The sequence below is a fragment of the Notamacropus eugenii genome, chromosome 6 (genome assembly GCF_028372415.1).
Source record: "Notamacropus eugenii isolate mMacEug1 chromosome 6, mMacEug1.pri_v2, whole genome shotgun sequence".
Lineage (NCBI taxonomy): Eukaryota > Metazoa > Chordata > Mammalia > Diprotodontia > Macropodidae > Notamacropus > Notamacropus eugenii.
In genome coordinates, this window is record NC_092877.1 from 200,253,535 (window position 1) to 200,276,930 (window position 23,396).

Here is a 23,396-nt window from a genome sequence, read left to right on the forward strand (position 1 = left end):
AAATTAAAACACTAATGTACTATTGGTGAAGTTGTACACTGACTCAACCATTCTGGAGGGCCATTTGCAACTATGCCCAAAGGGCTATAAAACCATGCATACCCTTTGACAGATCCACGACTGGGTCTGTATCCCAAAGAGATTAAAAAAAGGAAAAGGACATATGCGTACAAAAGTATTTATAGCAGCTCTTTTAATGGTGGCAAAGAATTGGAAATTGAGAGGATGTCCATCAATTGGGGAATGACTGAACAAGTTGCTGTATATGATTGTGATGGAATGCTACAGTGCTTTAAGAAACGATGAGCAGGATGCTCTCAGGAAAACACTGACTTACATGAACTGATGCAAAGTGAAATGAGCAGAACCAGGACACTACTGTATACACTAACACCAATTTTTTATGATCTTCTATGAATAACTTAGCTGTTCTCAGCAATACAATGATCCAAGACAATTTCTGTAGGACTTATAAAAAGGTCCTGTCCTTCTCCACAGAAAGCACTTGGAGAGCCTGAACACATATCAAAGATACTTTTTCTTTACTTTATTTTATTTTTCTTGTGTTTTCTTTCACAGAATAACTTACATGGTAATGTGTTTTGATGACTACGCATACAAAACTTATGTCAAATTGCTTGAAGGAGGGAGAAAATTTGGAAACCAAAACTTGAAAAAAATATTAAAATTGTTTTTACATGTAATTGGGAAAGAATAAAATATTAAGTAAGATTTAAAAAATTTAAAAAAGAAGCATCTATTAAACATTTATTAATTACCAAGCACATTAGTTAGTAGTGTGAAGTTCTAGGGATACAAAAAAAGGCAAAACAAACAAAACCCCCCAAAACAAAAAACACTTCCTACCCTTGAGGGGCTCACGTTCTAATGAGGGAGACAACATGCAAAAAATTGTATATGTGAAATACATACAGTGTAAATGAAAGGGAATCTCAGAGGGAAGGCACTAGCAATGAGGACAAGGTTAGGGAGAGAGGGACTTTCATTAAAATGTGGGATTCATTTGAAGTAAAAAGGAGAATAGTGAAAAATGGGGGTTGGGAGCATATAGTTTTATATATATAATATATATTATATATATATATATATAATATATATATATATATATAATTTTCATCAATATACTTTTCCCCTTATTTTTCTTATCACTCATTTCCTTGCTCCTTCCCCTTCCGATTGTGGTTTCCTTGGGGCTGGATCTCAAAGCATCTCAGCTTCCTCTCACATTAGGCAATTCACAGATCACCAGCCTAGGTCTCTGCCCTAATTGACTTTTGAGTGGTTTAAATTGACCCCAGCTAGATGCTTTGTGCCTTTCCTCTGGCTCAGTGGCATGCTGCACAGCTACCCACATGCACAGGGTCCTGTCCTGTCCCACTCCCTTTGTTCTCTAGCCCAACACCAGCAGTTCAGAGCTTTGCAGTGTTGGTGCTTCTGGGTTGCAGCCCTTGCCAGGCTTTTTCTCCTGAAGGGCTATGGTCAAGCTGGCTATCAAGATCTGAGCAAACTCTCACAGTTTGGAGCCAGGGTCTCTATTGCACTGAAAGAGGGAGGGGGGAATGGGGTTACAGGGGTGAGTATGATGTTAGCCAGTCTTGTGTCCTTGGGTCTGCTTTGATACCGGTAGCACAGGAGGTGTGTGTTCAGGTGTTTTTCTTTCTTTTGGATTCTGGGTGCCAAAGTCCATGGAAACAGCTGAAGTTGTTTTATCTATGGTACGTAATTTTTGTTTCAGAGAAGTCTGAGAATGTGGAGATCAGAGATAATGTCCAGTCCACCATCTTGTTGCTTATTTGACCACCTCAATATATTTCTACTGTAGATTGCTGTAGATTTTTTTCTTTCTGGTTTTGTTCCTGTCTACTTACCACAAGAAAGACCAAGTCTGAGGGGTGAGTCACTATTAATACTAAATGACAATAAAACGTCTCCCTAACGGCAATACTTGACAGTTATTTCAAAAAGAAGAGAATGTTCTTTGTCCTTCCAGAAAGCTCACACTCTAGGGAAATGTTAGCACCTGATGCCTCGAAAGCTTTGCAAAAGATTATAGAATGAGATCCAGGCAGAATACCTTTTGCCTTGCTAGCCTGATCTTCTATGACCAGGAACCTTATTACATCAGGCTGTGCAGGGTACCTCCATCCCTTATTGCTACAGAAATTCATCTTAGGCATTTCCTACTCTGTGCCCTGAATGACAGCTATTTATTTCACTTCTCAGAATGCAATCTATAGAAAGCCAGGCTTCATTAATTCAAGTGGTCTGTCTCCCAACAATGTGTTAACAAGCTTTTAGATGATACTGAAGACATTTAAGTTTTTTAAAAAGGTGAAAGGACTCCTGGTCCATATGGTCTTTACTGACATACATTTTCATTTTAAATGCTAAGGTTGACAGATTTGCTCAGAGTAAATGAGGTGTTAGTTAATATCTAATTACTTTATACACCAGTCACAGACCATTTAGCTGATTCACATACCAGTCCTTGCCTCTACCACCAGACACATTTAAAACTTCAATTGACTTGCTTGCTCTTATCACTCTCGATTTCTGTGCTCTTCTGAAAATTCATAGCATTTCATGAGCCTGTGTACTTTGGAGTAGAAGGGGGAGGAGGTCGGGAGGTAGCTTGGTTGGAATCTATCCTCTGACACTTACTATCTATATATCCTTAGGCAAACCAATTAATATCTCTGGGCCTCAGTTATCTTCATCTAAAATGACAACGTTGAACTAGACTTCTCACATAGCTATCTTCCTCCTCCAAAACATATTTTTAAAAGTTGATAGGATGCTATCCTTCTGGTCTTCCCCCAAGGTAGTACCTGGCAGAGTTTTAGGTCACACAGAAATAAACTAAAGAACAAAAACTTGAACCCAGGTCCTCCAATGTTCTTTTTGTGGTATTTCTGATCACTAACGTCATTAGCATTAATATTACTAGTAATGTTACTGAGCTTCTGGATATTAGTGACATAGAAATGTCTTTTCAAAAGTTTACATGTGTACATGAAAAACGAATCTGTGATTGTGCTGAGGTAGGCACTGATTTCACATACTGTTGTTCTACCATCTCAGTTACATCTAATTCTCCACGACTCCATTTGGGGTTTTCTTGGCAAAGATGCTGGAGTGGTTTGCCATTTCCTTCTCTACCTAATTTTACAGAGGAGAAGACTGAGACAAACAGGGCTAAGTGACTTGCCCTGGATCGCACAGCTACCGTCTGAAGTCAGATTTGATCTCATGAAGATGAGTCTTCCTGACTCCATGTCCAGTGCTTTTATCCACTGTGCAACCTCTCTGACCTCACTTCCACAGATATCACCCTTTGAAGACTTAGAAAATCCTTTTTGAGGATTGCTACTGCCAAAAATGTCATCACTTTGCAGCTAACCTACTGACAACTAGGCTGGTACAAGAATGAGTCAATTTCCCTTGCCTAGCACCCTTAAAGCATTTTTAGTTTTAGACTTTGCTGAAGAATGCAAACTGCTGGCATTGCTCTTAAGTTGCCAAGACCACCTCCACACATAAGTAGCACAGGAGGGATTCAGTGGAGGAGAATTCTCCACCTCCAAAATGGGGACAGTACAGCACTAGAAGATGGTCACGATCAGTTTCCTTATCTGTCAAACCAGGACAGTACCACTTGCCCCTGCCACAAGAACTGGGTGAGAAAAGGCTCTTTACTTGTCAGCTGAAGCATCATTTGACTCATCATGTGTCCCTTGATTGTTCTGAGGACCAATGTGGTTGAAAGCATTTTGAAAAGCTGTAAAAATTCATTCAAGTCATTGTGCTATGTTTTCATTTAAGGTCTTAGTAAAGAAAAGAACCGTACTACAAGTGGGAGATTATTACTGTGCTCTTTGAAAAATGCTCACTATTGAAACCCAAGGATTGCATTAACTTACTTGCTTAACCAGGCAGAGTTAAGAGTCGAAAGGCGGAAGAGGTCACTATAAGAGAGATCAAACATCCTTTCTTAAAGTGACTCTTTCACTGAATAACTAACCTGAAGGGAGTTAATGGCAGCGAGCAGTACAAGGATCTACATGAATTTAACAGAGTTCTAAGTCTGTAGTATAATTCTTAAATAGATCTACCTATTTTACAAATGCTGGGAAGAATCATTGAAAGTTTTGAAAACAATGAAAACAATAAAAATTCTTTGGAATACATCAAGTAACAGGAAAAAATATTACTTTAAGATTAAAAAGAAAAAAACTTAAGAGAAAAACCAAGAATTAGAAGAATTTTAATAAAATCCACATGTTTACATTTGTACATTCTGTGTATTTCTGGCCCTGTGAACTGACATAATCAGAAGTCAAAAAACAGAGTAGCGAGGATAAAAGTTTCCTGCGGAGTGCAAGCAGAAAGTAGGGGGTTCTCTTTGTTGGATTACAGGCATAAACTTGATTGCAAACCACAGCTAACAAACTGTGCCTGTCCCAAGCCCCCTTTTTAAGTAGCAGCATGTTCAATTATTCTCATGGACATCAATTTTTAGCTTGAAGTTCAGATGACATTCTCTACTGCAAACCCAACACCTTTAATACACATTAATATTTTAAAGGCAATAGCAATAAGTAGTTCATTAAAATAGCACATTATTGCCCATAAAGTATTAATGTAAACAGTTTAGATCATGCTGAATGAACCAAAGAATTATGCCAAATCCAGTGGCAAGAATGACTGAACAAACATTTTAATTGTTCTATACCGTAGCATGATCACCAAACAGTCGATGTCCTACTGGGAGGGACTTCATTTATTAAATAAGAAAAAGAGCTTCAAGGAGACAGAGGAAAGGGTTAACTCCCAAAGTATGAGATCATTCTGCACAATGAGGCTAGAAATGGAGAACTGTTCAAATCTGGTTCCCATCTGTCTCGGGTATGCTTAAAGTAAGTTTCACGGGACTACTGTTTGTTCGGTGAAAAGAGAAGATGACAGCATCACCAAGACTTTTCCAAACTTCTGTGCATCCTGTGGATGGAGCACTTTGAAAAGTGTGGTGTTCCACATCCTTGTGTCCATTCTCCAAGGAGCACAAGTTCAAACTCACAAGTTGTAATGACAACATGGGTGATCATATAATCATTCTGTAAAGTGGTAGAGCCATCGGCTGCGCAAAATTCATGAGCGGGTTCTGAATTCATCACAAGTCAATTTACATCTGATACAGTCCAGCTACAGAGCATAATTTCTTACTAATTTATTCTTCAGATAACAGAGCCACAGTGAGTTGAGAGAATGACACCATTCCCCTTGCCCCCAAACAATGTAGTGATACTTGAATTCTGGACCCACCTGGAATTAGAAAAGGGGAAAGGAGCGGCACATTACAATAGGGACAGGAAACGTTTGTAATGGAGCTGGGAGTGGGCGAGCCTCAAGCCTTCCCAAGTCTGTGGTGGATAAACGGTAGTGGAGGGCACCATTTGGTATCACTGAGTTATCACAGGTAGCAAAAACAGCTGCACAGGTGGTTTCTCGAAAGCCAGTTCTGACTAGAATCTGTGTCCTAGCACAAATCTAAAAAGAGGACAATGAAATAATAGTGGCTTTAGGTGATCAATTACCTCATACCAAAAACACAGCATGAATTCCAAATCTTTTAAGAATGAGAAGCATTTTCACGCTTTATTAATAAATGCTAAAAAAGTATGAAGATATCAGGAGGCAAGACTGCCTTATGGTTTTGTTTCCTTGTAGTAGTAGACAAAGCACTCATCAGGGAAAGTACTTCTCCATCATCTGTGCAAAGGCAGCTTTCCTGAACTGCTTGTCCAAATACATGAGGTCAAAACAGGCATCTCGTGAAGACAACATTCCGTTTGTCCCCACTGAGTGATTCCCTTTTAATGATCTGAATTCTGGATAAGAGGTAAATTGTTAATGAAGAAAAAAAAAACCCTAAGCAAATCAAAAAGATTTAGGGACAAACAAAAATAAGTCAATGTGAATTTGATTTAAGTTAAAAATAAAATCTTCTAATCCAATATGTTAGTTGTAGAATTTCCTACAGGCAGGTGAGGAGACATTTTTATAGGACACGGGAATGGAAACTTCGCCACTAAACCGGTAGACTGACTTGATTATTGCCACTGTCTTTTCAGTCCTGAAGGTAGGTTGTTTTTTGTTTCTTAAGCCATAACAGACTATATCCATCTCCAATGGAGATGATCTCATTCCACTGAGTAGAAAAACCAAAAAAAAACCCAAAAGGCTAGTGGAAATCTGGTCAACCAAAATAATGGATTGAGAAACGGAGGACTGTAACAACACAGAGGTGGCTCCCCCAAGCCAGTATGCAAAATTATAGTTCATGATCTATTCCTGAAAACATGGATGTAGACCCCAAACATGGATGTGCTATACTGTGATTAATGCAAGATCTTGAGAATGAGGGACACAATGTGAGACCCTCTATTTATCAAGATCTCTAAACACTGACCACTTCCTTGGATTTACAAAAAAAAGAGAGAGACATCCTCATCACCATGTCACATTATAGCAAAATATTTTCAGTGCAAATTTATGTTCCTTGAAAGAAAGAAAGGAATCTGTCAGTCCTGGCTGCCCCACCATGTGCCTTGATGACAAAGGAAAGGCTCATTTTTTCTTTCAGAAGAAAGTAGACAGTTGTTTTCAATTGCTATGTACAAGGAGAAGTTCACTCTTGAATGTCTCTATTTATGATAAGGTATTTTTCATTTACATTCATAAAAAAAGATTAGCAATTAAATGTTCAAGTTTCACATTGACTGAAACCTTCCCAGCACCCAGGGTATGATCCTTTCATCTTGATGTCAAGAGCAGCTGTACTCTGGTCTTTTTATCCAGCACATTTTGTAAAAGAATAAGTGTTTGCAAGTGCAAATGTGTCTTTTTCAAGTCCGATTACCAGGGCTCGATGAGTGAGGGTTCGTGTGTCTATTTGCAGCACAATGAGTGTGGACCACACCACCATTCGGATACCTAACAAACACAGGCTCACAAAAGGGTTTTTGGCACATCTGGCAAAGCTTTTTGTCTGACAGCCGAACTGGACTTCCTTTTAATTTTATCTGCAAAAAGGAAGTAAAGATCATGAATTTTAAGTGTCTTCTAATAACATTTCAAAATACTGTTTTTTCAGTTTTCTGGAGAGATATGTCAATCCATTGGTTACTATGAGTGATTTATTATCAGTTTCTTGAAAAGGTTAAGATAAAATGGGACCCTGGTACAAAATACTACATAAATAAGACCACTCACCATAACTACAAGTCACAGATAATACTTGTAAAGGACTTAGTACAGCACCTGGCACACAGTAGGTGCTGAATAAATGCTAGGTATTAGTTAATGAAACAACTTCTAATTTTATAAAACCAAGTCAAGAACAAGCCAAGTTTGTAGCTCCAGTTAGCTAAAGCATCTCAATCCCACTCTGAGGCTTCTGTCATTTTAACCAAAGTTACAAGGGGTCATAAGGGTCATCTTCAAGGTAAAGGAAACTGAGGCCCAAAAAAGTGAAATAATTTCCCCAAGGTCACACAACTAGTGTGACAGAGGCACAAATTCAGAAGAGATTCTGAGACATTTCTGTTGTTGGCACAGTCTCACTCATTCCCTCTCTGAGTCTTATGTTTCCTAAAATGCAAAGTTATTGTACAATCTACATATGTAAGCACAGTCGAGTGGACTGGCACTGTCCATCTAATGTTGACTGTCAGCCAGTTAGTCACTAAACATTTATTAAGTGCCTTCTATGTGCCAGCACATTGTGCTAAGCACTGTATATACAAAAAAAAGCAAAAGATGACTTTTGCTTTCAAGATGCTCATGATCTAATGGGAAAGATAACATGCAAAGAACTGTGTACAAACAGGAAAAAAACTGGAGATAACCTCAGACGGAAGGAAGTTAAAGAGGACTGGAAATCTCCCTGGAGAAGACAGGATTTCAGTGGAGTAAGAAAACTGGGGAAGTCAGGAGGTAGAGGTGAGGGAAAGCACTGCAGTCATGGGAGAGAGCCAGGGAAAAGCTCAGAGTTGGGAGATGGAAGGTCTTGTGTGAGGAACAGCAAGGAAGCCCGCATCACTCTCTAGGGAGAACACAAGGAATTCTCCAGGGATCAAGCATCCTTTCCTAATATTTTCCTTTCTGATCATTCATAAGAGGGAAGAAGTGGGGCCAATTACATTACGTTGCTGCCCTCCCCAGTTTCTACTCGTCACTCCACTAACACCATGTTTCAATGGGGACTTACTTTTGATTTATCATGACTACAGAGAGGAAAAATAGCAAAGGGAGTGACTTGTTAATAAACATTAGCATTAATAAAGTTAACAAAGATTACAACAATCACGGTATGGGATCATCATGATGAACCCGAAGTCAGGAAGATCTGGGTCTAGCTGCGTGACCCTTTGTTTAATCATTTTAATCGTGTCCAACTCTCCGTGACCCCATTTGGGGTATTCTTGACAATGATACTGGAGTAGTTTGCCATTTCCTTTTCCAGCTCATTTTACAGATAAGGAAGTGAGGTAAATAGGGGTAAGTGACTTACCCAGGGTCACACATCTAGTCAGTGTCTGAGGCCAGATTTGAACTGAGTCTTCCTGACTCGAAGCCCAGTGCACTATCCACTGAACCACCTAGCTGCCACTGTGTGAACTCTCTGTCTCTCAGTTTCCTCATCTGTAAAATGAGAAGTTTGGATCTGATGATTTCTAAGGCTCCTTCCAGCTTTAAACTCATGATCCTATGAATGAGGGATAAAAAAAAAAAAAAGAAGAGCTCCACGACCACCCCGCCCCATCCTGACCCCACCCCAATTGTCTTTTGTAAACAGGTCAAACATGACCTGCTAAAAACACCCCCTCACCTTATCATGTTTGTAGAGTAGGTTTTCAGCTTTGGCCAAGCCCAGTGCAGCTTGAGTCATCCTCTTGGTATGAAGGCTTTCCCGCATGGCCCTGGTAAGGAAAGGGGCCAGAAGCTGAACTGACCAGGTGTCGGGCACCAGTTGTAAAACCTGAGCTGCATCAAATTCGGTGGCGTGGTGGTTCAAGAGGTCCACAGCAGCTAGGACCAGGTCATACTCAGAGGGTCCTGGCTTTAGGTAAACGGAGAGCAGCATGTGGAAGAGCCGCTGCCGGTACTGAGGGTCTTTACTCTGAGAACTCCACAGGCAGTAATCCTTAGCCGCAGAGAAGTCTTTTAGTTCATGCACCAGGATGTGCAGGGCCCTGTCATGCTCCTCCAGCTTTCCGTGTAATATTGCACTTTCCATGTGAAGACTAGTCCCTTGGATTTTATCTGTCAAAGGGGACAAGCTGTTTAAAAATCAGGTGGAAATGTAACCCAAAGGAGTACCTGGGCAATATATCACTTCTCCCTAAGTTCCAATCCCACTCAATTTGTCTTTTACTTTAGGAACATATGAAAGTAAAATCCATTACAGAAAACACACCTAACTGGGAAGACAACAGATGTTGCTAAATGCTGCCATCTAGATGACTAAGTCAGCATTTTCATGTACCTTCATACTTAGTATTTAGGCCCTGGAAAATCAGGCATAACACAGACTCTTTTTATTAAAATTATAACGATCTTGGAATGGATATTTTTCAAAATTTTGGAAGCAGAGACATCAAATGTTTCAGTGGAGAAAAGACCCTGGAGAGAACTCAGATATAGAGGTTCACCAATAACCTCCAATTCTAAAAGAAAGTCTCTTATTTACTTCAAGTGGGCACTGACCACAGCCACATACAAAAGCCATCTCAAAGGACATATCTGTAAGGGCCAAGCACAGTACCTGGCCCATAGAAAGCACTACAGAAGTGCTTATTCCCCACCCCATTCCCCATCTTTATCACATACTGGAAGAGGAGCAGAAGACACTGACTCCTAATCCTGTACCTACTTAGAGTTGCCTTGATGGGAAGTTACAGGAGTTGAGTGAATCTACATATTTAAATTATTTCTAACGACACTCTAATATTTCTGCAGTCTAATCTTCCAAATGAGAAGAAACAACATAAACGGATAGAAAAAGAAAACCGTGAGCTTTGATCTCATTCTGACCCTGTAAGCTGTGTTAGTTACTTCCCAGAAGCACAGCGGCTTTCACACCACAAAGGGGAGTGTGAGGACGGATGGGAAAAGGGAGCAGAGCTGCGGTGTGTAGTTTTATGGAGCTCTGATGCACTCCTTGTTTTCACTGTGCTCTATCCCAGCTCCTCTGGCCTCACTTTCTTCCCTTTGGAGACTTCACCAGTTCAACTCCACGCTGTCCTCCAGCCCTGACTCCCTGGCCGCAACACCCCGCTCCCCCCATCCTCTCCCTGACCATACCTGGCTAAATTCCAACCCCACATTCTCTGCCCTTCTCGGTTTAGGTCAAGCCAACATTTATTAAGTGCCTACTATGTGCCAGTCACTCTGTTAAGTAACAGGGATACAAAGGAAGGCACAAAAAGTCCCTGTTCTCAAGCTCAGTCTAACTGGAGAGAGACAATGCGTATGCACACATATGTCTCACACACACACAAAATATATTATATATATTATATATCATATCTGTGTATCTACATATATAGTATATATCTATATGCATATGTACTGTGTGTCACAACTACACAGTTGTGTGTGCTATTTCTTTCCCATTATATTTATATATGTAAATGAAGTTATATATATTTCTTATATGTGTGTGTATGTATATGTGTATTGTGCATGTAAACATACATGCATATATACACACATATATTCTATATCATACACATACAGGATAAACGGAGATAATCTTAAAGGAAAGGCAGTAGCATTAACAGAGATTGGGAAAGACTTCTTGCAGAAGGTAGGATTTTAGCTTAGATTGAGGGAAGCCAGAGAAGTTTGAAGTGGAGAATTCCAGACATGGTGGGGAGCCATCAGAACCCATGGAGCTGAAGACAACCTATCTCGTGGGATGAACAGTAAGAAGGCCAGTGTCACTGGATCATAGAGTATTTGGAAAGCAGGGGGCCAGGTCATGAAGGCCTCTAAAAGCCAAAGAAAAGATTTCATAGTCGATCCTTCTGGTTAATGGGAACCACTAGAGTTTACTGAGGAGGGGGTTGACATGGTTAGACCTATGTTTTAGGAAGATCAATTTGAGAAATGAGTGGAGACTTGAGGCTGTGAGACTAACAAGAAGGCTACTGCAGTAACATAGATGTGAAGTGACAAGGGCTTGCAGCCGGGTGGTAACTGTGTCAGAGATGCTACTGAAGGTATAAATGACAGAACTTGTCAACTGATTTTATCACTTTATCAACAAGGTTGAGAGAGGGTGAAGAGTCAAGGTTGTGAGCCTGGGTGATGGGAAAGATAGTGGTACAGTACAGACAGTAATAGGGAAGTTAGGAAGAGGGAAGAGCTTGGGGGAGAAGATAAGTTCAGTTTTGGACAGATTTAATTTGAAGTGTCTAAAACACATTCAGTTCGAAATGTCTAACAGGCAGTTATAGATGTACAGTAGAGGTCAGGAGAATGGTTAGAACTGGATGAATGGATGTGAGAATCACCTGCATAGAGATGATGACTGAATCCAGGGGAGCTGACGAGGTCACCAAGTGAAATAGCATAGGACGGAAGGACCCAAGGCAGACCTTTGAAGGGCTCATGGTTAGTGGGTGTGACGTGGTTGAAGATCCACGAAACAGGACTGAGTATTCAGGTAGGAGGACTTAGAGAGCAGACTATTAAAGAGTAGGAGGGGGTCAACAATAGCTAGAAGGATCAGCGTTAAGAAAAGACTGAGATTTGATGACTAAGAGACCATCGGTAATTTTAACGAAAGCAGTTTATCTGATATCAGAAGCCAGACAGTAGTGAGTTTAAAAAAAAAAAGTGAGAGGTGTAAGCATGGATGATTTTCTCAACGAGTTTAGCCATGAAAGGGAGGAGAGATATAGGGCAATAGCTAGCAGGGTTAGATAAAATGAGGATGGCTTTTTAAGTATGAGAGAGATGTGCATGTGTTTGTAGGCAGCAGAGAAACATCCAGCACACAGAGAGAGGCTGAAGATGAATGAGAGAGGGCCAATCTTTTGGAGATGAGGGGAAGGAATGGGACCATTTGTGCATACGAAGGGGTGTGGTAAGGAGAAGAACCATCTCTTCATGTGAAACAGAGGTTAAAGAGAAAACAGTGGCAGAGGCAGCTAAAGGATGAAAAGGGAGAGGACAGGGAAATAATAGACAAAATTCTCAGCTCAGATAGTGGGGGGTAGAGAAGGCATAGGAGGTTTGAGGAAGGAGGGAAAGATCTGGCAAAGACCGTCATGACTGTGACAGTGAATCCAAGGAAGCTGCAGAATTGTGTTGACTGGGACCACAACAAGTTTAGGCAACATAATTTCAAAAGAACGCGGAGAACTGTAGAGTACCACTTATATTCTCCCCTGACACTCCCTCATACCTCCCTCAGACGCTGTCCCCTACTGGTCTCAAGCATCCTAAGACCCCTTTCCCATTCCTTACTGGTAGAGGATTTCACTTCTTAATTTATTGAGGAAATCAAGGCTATCGGCCATGATCTCTCTCTTTTCATCCTATTTCACAATTTGCTCTGTCATTGGCTTCACTATGGAGCAGAGCTGGCCCTTCTCCTTGACAAATCCAGCCCCTCTACCTCATCCCTCCTTTCCATAAGCTTTCCCCTTCACTCATTTCCTCACTCTTCTTCAAGTACTCTTCATATGCTGACTCCTTCCCTGCTGCCTGTTAAAAAGCCCAGGTCTCCTCCTCATCAAAAACAAAACAACACAAAACAACACAAAAAACCCGCTGACTCTACCAGACCCTCCAGTGATGCCTTTCTCTTCAGTACGTTTCCAACGATGTCTCAAAGGCTCTCTTCTTTTCTTTAGGAGTGGGGGGTGTCTGCCCAACTGAAAACAGAGACAAAAAACCTCTCCCCGCATCTAAACCCTTGGTGATATGGCTTCTGATCACACTACGGACCATGCTCCCAACAGCGAGTCCATGGTGTTTTCTCAGCCTTCAATCTAATTGACCTGATTTCTGACACTGTTACACCAATTCTCCATATGCTAGATATTATTTCCTGGTTTGTTCTATACATCTCTTTCTGCTCAATCTCCCTTGGTGCGTGTGTCTCTCTCTCTGTCTGTCTCTCTCATAAAATGTTAAACCTGAAGTCAAGAAGACCCAAGTTTGAATCCCACACCTCAGACACTTGTTACTCGTGTGATCACTGGTAATTCACTTAACTTCCCTGGAGGCTCAGTTTCCTCAACGGTAAAATGGGGATAACAATATTTGTAGGACTTACCGCACAGGTTCATTTTGAAGCTCAAAGTCTTTAAAGACCTATATAGATAGCTATTATTTATGATCTCTATTCCAATGACATGCAAATTTTTATATTTATCCCTAATGTCTTTTCTGAACTCTAGTCCTATATTGTCAATTGTCTGTTAGATATGTCCATCGAGTTTGCCCAATGGCATTTCCAGCTCAACCTATTCAAAATGGAACTTGTTCTCTTCCCCACTAAACACACTCCAATTCCATTCTATTTCTGCTGAAAGCATTCTCATGCTTCTAGTCACCAAGGTCCTCTACCTCAAGAATTAACTCCTCCCTTTCTTTCACCTCCCAAACCCAAATCACCTTCTAAAGTTGCCAAGCCTTGTCAACTGGACCTTGGCATCTTATATCCAACTTCTTCCACCTTATTTCTTGATTGAACTTGCAACGGCATCCTCATGGTTCCTAGGCTGCTTCCTTTTACATTTTTTCCTCCCCAATTCACCCTCCCTACAGCTGCCAAAATCATCTTAAGGTACCTGACCATGTTATTAGCCTACTCAAAAATCTCTGGTGGCTCCCTATGACCTCCAGGGTAAAATACACAATTCTCAGACTGGCATTTAAAACCCTCCACAATCTACCTTCCAGATTTATTTTGTATTACTGCTCTGCACACAATCTATTCTCTGGCCAAACTGGCTTACTAATTGCTTCCTAACTTGATACTCCATCTCCTTTCTCTGTGTGTTTACAGAGACTTTCCAAATCCGGTGCCTGAAATGTACTCCTTCCTCACCCCTTCCTCTTAGACTGTAAGCCTCCTGCAAGGGTCGGCCAATGTGACACCACCTTGGTGAAGCTCTTAATTTCCCTAGCTGTTAGTCCTCTCTCTCACTGTAAATTACCCTCTTACTTTCATGTTAGAGTTTCCATTCTGTCAGAATGGAAGACACTTAAGGACAAGCACTGGTTTATTTTTGTATCTTCAGCACCTAGTATAATGCCCTGCACAGAGGGGATGCTTAATAAATATTTGCTTTGAATTTCTAATTATGCAGAGTATCTATAACATTACATATATTCATATGGTCCATAACCTAATGATGATTCAATTCAATAAGAATTAAATGTCTATTCTATGTAAGGCAAGAGTAGCTAAAAGGGACCTAAGAAGAAATTTAGCCCAACCTCCTCATTTTACAGATGACGAAACTGAGGTAGAGAATCAATGATTTATCCAAGATATAGAAGATAAGATTTGAATCTTGGTCTCCTGACACCAAACCTGGCACCCTTTCCACTATACCACACTGGCTCAAGGGATGGATATAAAGATGAAAAAGGCCACAGTCACCATCTACAATTACTACAACATGGCTAAATGTGCTAAGAGCCTACAAAGGAAAGATCCAAACAAAGTGTTACGTTAAGGTGGAAGACAGCGCCATCCCAGCTGGTGGGAGGCAGGGTGGCTTCACAGAAGATGCATTGCCTGACCTGGAGCTGGAAGGAAGGGAAGCATCTAAATAGAAGGAGAAGGGGGTAGGTATCACTGGTCCAGTCTGATTGCTGTGGCATTGAATTCATCAAGTGGAACAGCAGCGTGAGATCAAACTAGGAAGGGACCTTGGGTCTAGAATATCAAGAGACAGGCTGAAGTTTTCCTGCACATTTTAGAAACAAATGTTTTTAATAATGTCTTCTACAAAATACTCTATTGAGTATTTACTTATTCTTATTTTTGCTTACTATTATGATAATTAAAATGGGAAGATCTTGCCCATCCATTAATAGGCACACATGACCTGCCTGGGTCACATGGAGCCTGTGGTGGGAGGAGTTTGCTGAATAGGTGGAGCAGAAAGTGAGTCAGAGCAGTCAGAGCTAGGAAAGAGAGGGCAGGCATCAACTAGGGCAGTGGGAGAGCTAGGGTGTGATTTGTTGAAGGGAGTGGTTTGTGGGAAGCCTGACAGGGAAGGCTTGGGGATGGCAGTGCCCCCTGCACTGTTACTGTGTGTAGATTTCTTTGTTGCTGCGATGGTGTTGGGATTTGGCTTTCTGGTGTTTGAATAAATATTTTGGCTCTGTCTTCCACGTGGAGAATCTGTTATATTTTGCAATTCAGAACTGTGCTGGCATATTCATAGCTGCTGCAGTCGCTGTGAATATCACATTGGTGCTATATTTACCGAAAAGGTTTTTAAAAAAAAAAAAAGTCTAATTAACAAGTAGTTATGTTCAATTTTCTTCTGGACCAGAACTATGATTTCAATGGCATAGGGAACTCCAAAAGGAGGAAACTTCCTTCACCAATGCAAACTGGCACCTTTACTTCAACTTAGAGCCTTAGAAAACCTCCTAAGGCCCTGAAGGTAAATGACTTTCCCAGTATCAGAGGAAGAGCTCAGACCCATGATTTCCTGAACCTGAGACCAATCCTCTATCCATTACAACATGCTGCCTCTTCATTAACTTTAATAACATTAGCCAATAACATTACGATTTACATTTGCATGGAGCCTTCCAGTTTACAAAGGACTCTCAAACACATCTCACTGAATCCTTACAACATGTCTGTGAGAAAGACAAGGCAATTACTATTTTCCTCATTTATAGATGAGAAAACTAAACCTGAGAGGTAGGTTAAGTGATTCTCCCAGGGTAACACAGTAAGGAAGCTGAAAACTACAACTCAGGGTCTTCTAAATTGAAGTCCAGGTCAGTTTCTACTACAATACAATCATCTCTCCATATAAAGACATCTACATGTAACAAGGAGTTTTAGGACAAATTTTATCATATATGAGATGTTCTGAGGGCCTTTGAAGAAATATCACTGAAAAACTATGATTCATATTACTTTACTTATTAACAAATACCAACATTTTAACTCAATGAAGCAAGAAATTGAAGAATTCAATATGGCCTGTTCATCAAGTAAAATAACTACCACCAAGCCATCCACTAGTACCTGCCTACTGGTTTGTAGCGTTAGAATACTGCCAATTAGTATCCCAGGGGACCATGCTACCATTGGGCTGAGAAACATGGCAAAATTACTGGTTAAAAAAATTAGAGAGATTTTAAAATTGTATTTCCAAAAAAAACAGGTGGCAAACCACTGGCTCAAGGAGAAGGGAATGGAGTTGGTGGCTTGAGAAGGCTTGGAACAATTGCTATGAAAAATGCAATTAAGCTAATCTGAGATTAATTAAAGGATTTATGAAAAGTCAAAGCTGTGGTTGGCATGAATTTGTAGCATGCCTCATCAGTGGTTTTGTGATGTCCTCCAAAAGCACTCAGAAGCTTGGGAAATGGCTGGTGTCAGTAGGTGTAGGTGTGATTTACTGGTACCTTTAAATGTAAAAATAGAACTATTAGTGCCAGAGTACTGTTAAAGAGTCGGGCTTCCCCTCCCCATGAACTTTCTTTTTCCAGGTCAGGGGAAGTTTATTATAATCTATTTTCCTAGGTCAGACTCTGAAGGAAAAAGCATGGCAAACAACAATGGTTCCAAACACATTCAAGAATCTTGTGCATGGAAGTACTGGTGACCATGTCATGCCAACACTTTAGCCCAGAAAACAGATACTAAGTAGGGCAGAGCCTTAAGATATCCACATCTCTGCTTCTTGTAAATTTAAATCAATTCAACATTCTTTGAGCAAAGGGCAAGACCTTGTGCAAAGTTAGACATGACTACCGTCAGAAACTTCAGAAGGCAAACTGGGTGTGTGCTGGGGGGACGATGCTGTGAAATGGTGGGAAGAATGCCGGACTCTGAAGACCTGGGTTCAAGCCTGGGCTCAGAGACTTAAGAAACTGTGTGACCCTGAGTAAGTCTTTTAATCCAAGTGCCAGTTTCCTCATTTGTAAAGTGGAAATAAGAGAACCCTCATGACCTGCCTCAAAGGGCAGCTAGGGAGACAGCGGTTTGTAAATGGAGAGTACTCTGAAGATGTGAGCTGAAGTGGATCTTACCTATCAGACAGTGGACTCTGTACAGATCAGATTTTTGTAGCAGACTTCGTAGCTTTGCCTGAGTTTCAGTCACTTCGGCACAGTTGCCATTTGCACTGGGCTTCTGCTGAAGCACTTTCTCTAGATACAGGATGGCTAAGTGGGTATGGTATTCTTCCTTCTGCAGAAAAGGAGTAAATGATAAATACGTATACATCACTGCACATATGAATGGTAAAAAAACACCTTGCCACAACCAAAACAACCCCCTTTTAACTGAAATTACTAACACCAATTAACAAACACTGCCACAGCATTCTAAGGTTTACAAAACATTTCCCCCACCTCCAACCCCTTTATGAAAATCATAAAGGGTAAGACACAGGACAAACTTGTGACTTCAAAGCTCAAAACTATTTTAGAAACCACAACATAAATAAGGCAAATTAGAAATCTTAGGGGAAGAAATCTGTCTCTGGCAATGGAACATTTTTTAACAAGGATTTAATAATGATTCACTTCTAGGGGTGAGGATATGTGTGTGTGTTTGTCCTTCGTTGCCAAAAAAGACCATGCCATCACAGAAATAATGACACGACTTGCACTTGACTTAGTTTTGAGTGAGGGAGGGTAGTGCAGGTCACCAGCCTCACTTCTCCTCCAGAGCCATCTGAATCCAGTGACCAGATATTCATCAGGATGACTGGAGATGACCCAGGAGGAGGCAATTGGGGTTAAGTGACTTGCCCAAAGTCACACAGCTAGTGAGTGTCAAGTGTCTGAGGTGAGATTTGAACTCAGGTCCTCCTGACTCATGCACTGGTGCTCTATCCACTGCACCAGCTAGCTGTCTCCCAAGGATGAGGAACCTGCTGCCTCAAGGCCACATGTGGCCCTCTAGGTCCTAAAGTGTGGCCCTTTGACTCAATCCAAGCTTCACTGAAGCTTGAGGACCTAGAGGAACGCGCGTGGCCTGGAGGTCTGCTGCAGGTTCCACACCCCTGATCTTAGACTCAACAGAAGGAAGGAATTTAAATGAAATCATCATTACAGAAATTGTTGTGGGAAAACAAGAAAACCAAATTATTCAGACTGAAAACTTATCTCACTTCTCTCAAGAAAGTAAAAAAGGAAGATGGGAAAGAAAAAAAAGGAATGGGGACAAAGCAGGGGGAGGAGTGAGCTATGAGACCGAGACCATTAGAACATATGTCTCAAGATCTTCATGTCCCTGAGCCTCTTGAAATCATCCAGCCTATAAAGTATTTATTGAGTATCCCTATGGTACACAAGGTAATTTGGTACCATTTTACTCAGTGTGCTCTGTAATAAATTCTGTAAGCTAACTCAGTCTCTTCCCACAATTACTGTGAAAGTACAGCTTGTACTTTTTCAAGGAATCTTGGACTTGGAAGGGATGCCCGAGGTCACCCAATCCAGCCTCTTACCCAAAGCATCAACAACACTGTAGAGGGACTGGGAACTTTGGAAGCACTTACTTGTACTCTCCTGTCCACAACTAGATGTTCCAAGTACTTAACAATAGACTTAGGATATTTTTTAAGGCAGTTAATGATGTCATCTGGGTTAAAGATATCTTTCTGGTGCTCTTCTAAAGGTCTCTTGGTAAAAATCTGAACTCCAACCTGAAATAAAGTGACATTTTAGATATCAGGCTTTTCGAAGTCACCTTATTCTTTTCCTATTCTAGAGACTGCCCACTTCATACTTCAGGTAAGGAATTAATCATTAATAATGATGAACAATAGAAAGGACTCGAGCACAAAAGAATTTACGCTGGCAAAGATTAAACAACACGGGATCAGAGGTGGAACCCAAGGTCAGATTAAATGCTGAAATTTCTTTGATAAAGTTCTGATGGAAAGATACGGCTGTGAAAAGAAGGGGATAAACATGCATGTGCTTGCACACTTGCACACACGCACACACACACACACACACACACACACACACACACACACTCTCTACACCTACTCTGTGTCAGGCTTTGTGCTAATCTCTTTTTACAAATACTTCTCATGTGATCCTCACAACAACCCTGGGAGGTAGATACTACTAATACTATTAATATCCCCACTGGTTAAATAACTCGCCTGGGATCACACAGCCTGGGACCACAACCCAGCAAAGGCTGGGCAGAGAAAATGAAGGGTTTGCTTTATCACGGATTTTGACAATATGAAGAACAGAAACTTGGATCAGTTCACAGATGGCCTAAGAATAACAATATCCTCTTGCTGATGAACAACTGAAAGATCATTGGAAAAAAAATAAGCCATTGGAATGTTACAGTGCAGTAAGAATGAAGAGCAGTCTGATGTTAGAAACACATGGTAAGGCTTCCATGAAATGATGGAGAAGGAAATGAGCAGAAACGTTGTATAAGTAACAAAAATATTGCTCAAAGAATAACGGTGAACGACTCAATTATTCCGGGTATGATGAATACTCAAAGAAACTACAAAGAGCCTGTGAGGATGCTCACCATCTCCAGAGAAAGAACTGATAAACAGAATGAGACATAGCACAGTTTTATATACATACATACACACACATCACATATAAGTGTGTGTGTGTATATATATATACATATATACATCCATGTCAAATGGTCTTCTACAGTGTGGGGGTGGGGAGAGGGGGAAGGGAGACAGCTCAGAACTTAGAATGTAACCAAAAAATTTAAATTTTTAAAAAACTGACCATCCAGTAGTTGATCCAATAGAATTAACTCTCCATTATCTGCATAAAGAGTGCCTATACAGATCTGTGAACTGTTTTAAGTGGCAAATGCTTAAATAGCTGGTTGCTGCCCACCACCTTACATGTTCCTATCCCCTGATGTACACTCAAAGAATTGAGAAGTTATTCCAAGGGAAATTTAATGACAAAGGAAACATGCAGGAAAAGGGGGCAAATGAGGGGCAAAAATCATAATAAAATGGAAAATCTCACAGAAAGGATTTTTGAATCATTCACTATTTTGGAATTTTTTTATCTCACTATCTTCCTTTGCCAGGTAACTGAGAGCTGACCACCTACCATAATACTTATAAGTGTTTTCAATATAACAGATTTAGGTGAGTTACACAACATTATGAAAAGATGAGAAAATGAGCTTTTGGATGTGAGAACATAGCGGTCAAATACAGGAAAATAGCCTAAGAAATGTATGGGTATCGTTCAAAGCAAAATCGACGAGTTTCTGGGAGAGAGAGCTCATTCACAGTACAAGGAGGCTTCCTCACCCACTGACTAAATCTCTTCTGTACCACAAGATCAAGATTTTTGTTCTCAGAGAATGACGTGCAATGTTCCCACTGCTATTACTGGCCATCAGCAACTTCTGTGCCCTCTCTGAAAACAGCTCTATGGAGAAGAGAGGCAGAACTTCTACGGCACGCGGCACAACTGTTGCAAATTCTGCATTGAAGCCCCCAAGGGTATGGAAATCCAGGACAACTTGTCCCGGAAAAAACGTTGATTTAGGCCAAGGTGCCCCACTGGACTTCCAGCTTCATCTCCACAGTCCAAGGGGAACTCAGGTAGTTCAGCGCTTTTCAGGGAAGGAACAGACATTCCTCTCATTTCTTTGAATCTGCCTCTGTTCTGCTTTGGGACTATTGGTCTCCCTGTCTCAAGCATCTCCCCAGTCTGATTCTCTATCCTCACAGCTGTCAGAGCAATTTTCTTAAAGTGTAGGGTTCACCATGTTAACCCATTCCTCAATAATCTCCTGCAGGTCTGTTACATCTAATGAAATCCTGGGTCACAACCTGGCCCCCTTTCACCTTTTCCATCCCCTTACACTTCACTCTCTGCCAGGAACCCAGCTTCACTAGACTACCTGCTTTCCTTGAACATGCCCCTGCAAGAAATGCTCTGCTCTCTCACCTCCACCTGCCAGAATTCCTCCAATCACACCTTCTGCAGGAGGCCTTCTTCAGTCCTCTTGCTGCTTGCATCTCCCAAGACTGCCTTCCTCCCACTGTCTTCCACTGGTATTTATGTACTGTCTCCTCCATCAGAATGTAAGCTCAGATCAGCAGAACTTAGCCACAGCAATGGGAATGGGGGGTAGCATGGACAATGGATTCTCATGTGGCAGTGCACCTGTAGGCAGCACTGACACATTTCCTTGCTCCTTTGGGGAGCCAAGCAATGGAACACGATCATTCATTCCAACTTTACTCTGGCCCACAGGAAGGGAAACGACAAACTTTAACCTGTTACGTGAAGTTTCCCCCCAAAAGAGGACATTTTATAGGGAAAGCTACAAAACATGACCTGGCAAGAAAGTACTTGCCTCAAGAGATAAATCAGAAAAGCTTGCCACAGTGGCTCTGAAATAGGGTACTTACCTAAATGCTCAAGTTAAGATGGGTATTAAGATAGGAAGGTGTTAAGGGGGAATAAGAAAAGTCAAATACAAGTTAGAAAGTAGATTTTCTCCAAAAAGAACATTTTTTTCCTCAACCAAAGAAAGAGGACATCTACGAAGCACGAACCTCCTCACTTTTCTGCAATACCCACTCAGCATACTTCCACACTAGCTCTTGGTCTAAGCAGTAGGTGAGGAAATCCACAATATATTCATAAAGGTCTGAACGAGTAGAGTCGTGGATTTCTCCATTCACAATGTTCACCCATAACTGTAAAAAGGAAAAGAAATAGGTTAATTAACTATATATCTCCCAGAATCAGCTTCAATAAGGGTGAGGCACGTTTTCCTTTTTGAGTTTTATTGAAACAATTCTTGCCCTCCTCAACAGAACCAATCAATGTAACAAAGAAGTACAATTCAATAAAACATAGCAGTGTATGCCATATTCTGCACTCTGAGGCCACCACTTCTCTAAAGGAAGCACGGACTACGTATTTTTTTTAACTTGACATTATTCTATGAATAGCACTGCGTATGTAGCTTGTGGAAAAAACAAAACAACCCAAAAAAACCAAGGAGGTGAAGGTTCCTCTCAAAAAGAATTATGACTGGACCCTCTGGAAGTATGTGATTTAAGTGACAATCATTGCCTTCACCACTTTTTGCTGAGGTAATGCTACCACATGTCAAACCACAGAATAGTTTTGTTTTCCATTTCAATGTTCATTAGCCCAATTACTATGACATTTGTATAGATGTGTGAGGGTAAGAAAGCTTTTGGTAACATTTCCTTAGGAATGGTCTTCCTATCAAAAAATGAGAAAAATAATTATGAATAACTAATGATCTGGGGAGATTTAGATTTCCCCTTTTTCTATTATCCTCATTTTAAGACAGTCTGAAAGCTGAGCTAACCTTCTCCTCAACCTGACCCCAACCAATCTTACAAGTCAACAGAGAATTCCATTCAATCAAACTTGGGAGATAGATCTTTTTGTCTAGATTGCTGAAGGCAGGGGGTGGTCTGGGTATAGGGGTAGTCCCTCCAAGAGTGATGTGATGTCATTCTTAGGCCATCACAGGAGTAAGCTCATTTCTCTTGCTAAAGTCCACTTCTCACTGTTAACCAATAAGAGTTGCTTGCCACCCTCAGGAATACTCTTTTTCTAAAAGAACATCTAAGCTGGGAATCTCCCATGAAATTCTGTGGTCTAAGACTAAGCCAAATGACCATCCTTTTACTAAAATGCTGGCATTATTAATAAAATGCTTAAATTACCCAGAAATTATGTCTCTTGAACCTTTTTAAACATCACAAAAACAAAAATTGCATCTTTTTGTGGTCCTAGAAAAGTACTGTAAATCAAGGTAAGATCAGTGTTTATACCCACTGACTTTGTGTGAGTAAAGCAATTAGTACACAGCCACTCTAGACGTCAAACAAACCTGCACTGCAGCGGCGTCCTGGCCATTATAATGATAAAGGAGTCCAAGGGCAAAATATCTGAAAGAAAAAATAAAAGTGGTCAGTGTATGGCCTTCTCCATCTTGCTCATGGAAAACTGAAGTCTCTCTCTTACACGCACACAGACACGCAGACACGCAGACACACACACACCCCTTATGTGTTTGGTTTTCTATGGGAAATGTATATATAGTCCACGATGGCCAATGAGAA

At 40.8% G+C, this 23,396-nt stretch overlaps 1 protein-coding gene across 7 annotated transcripts in view; it reads right to left on the bottom strand.

Annotated features, from left to right (window-relative positions):
• Positions 1 to 4,268: 4,268 nt before the first annotated feature.
• Positions 4,269 to 23,396, bottom strand: part of TGFBRAP1 (transforming growth factor beta receptor associated protein 1) — a 70,128-nt gene continuing 51,000 nt past the window's right edge. For 6 of the 7 annotated variants that reach the window (XM_072621751.1, XM_072621748.1, XM_072621753.1 and 3 more), the window contains 6 exons: positions 23,165 to 23,222; positions 21,843 to 21,986; positions 18,813 to 18,959; positions 17,335 to 17,494; positions 8,912 to 9,345; positions 4,269 to 7,103 (listed from right to left, as the gene is read on the bottom strand). In XM_072621751.1, the coding sequence (XP_072477852.1) occupies positions 6,927 to 7,103; positions 8,912 to 9,345; positions 17,335 to 17,494; positions 18,813 to 18,959; positions 21,843 to 21,986; positions 23,165 to 23,222 (1,120 nt within the window). In that variant the 3' untranslated portion in view covers positions 4,269 to 6,926. Of the gene's footprint in view, positions 7,104 to 8,593; positions 8,725 to 8,911; positions 9,346 to 17,334; positions 17,495 to 18,812; positions 18,960 to 21,842; positions 21,987 to 23,164; positions 23,223 to 23,396 lie in introns of all 7 variants that reach the window. The other variant, XM_072621755.1, reaches the window with a different exon arrangement.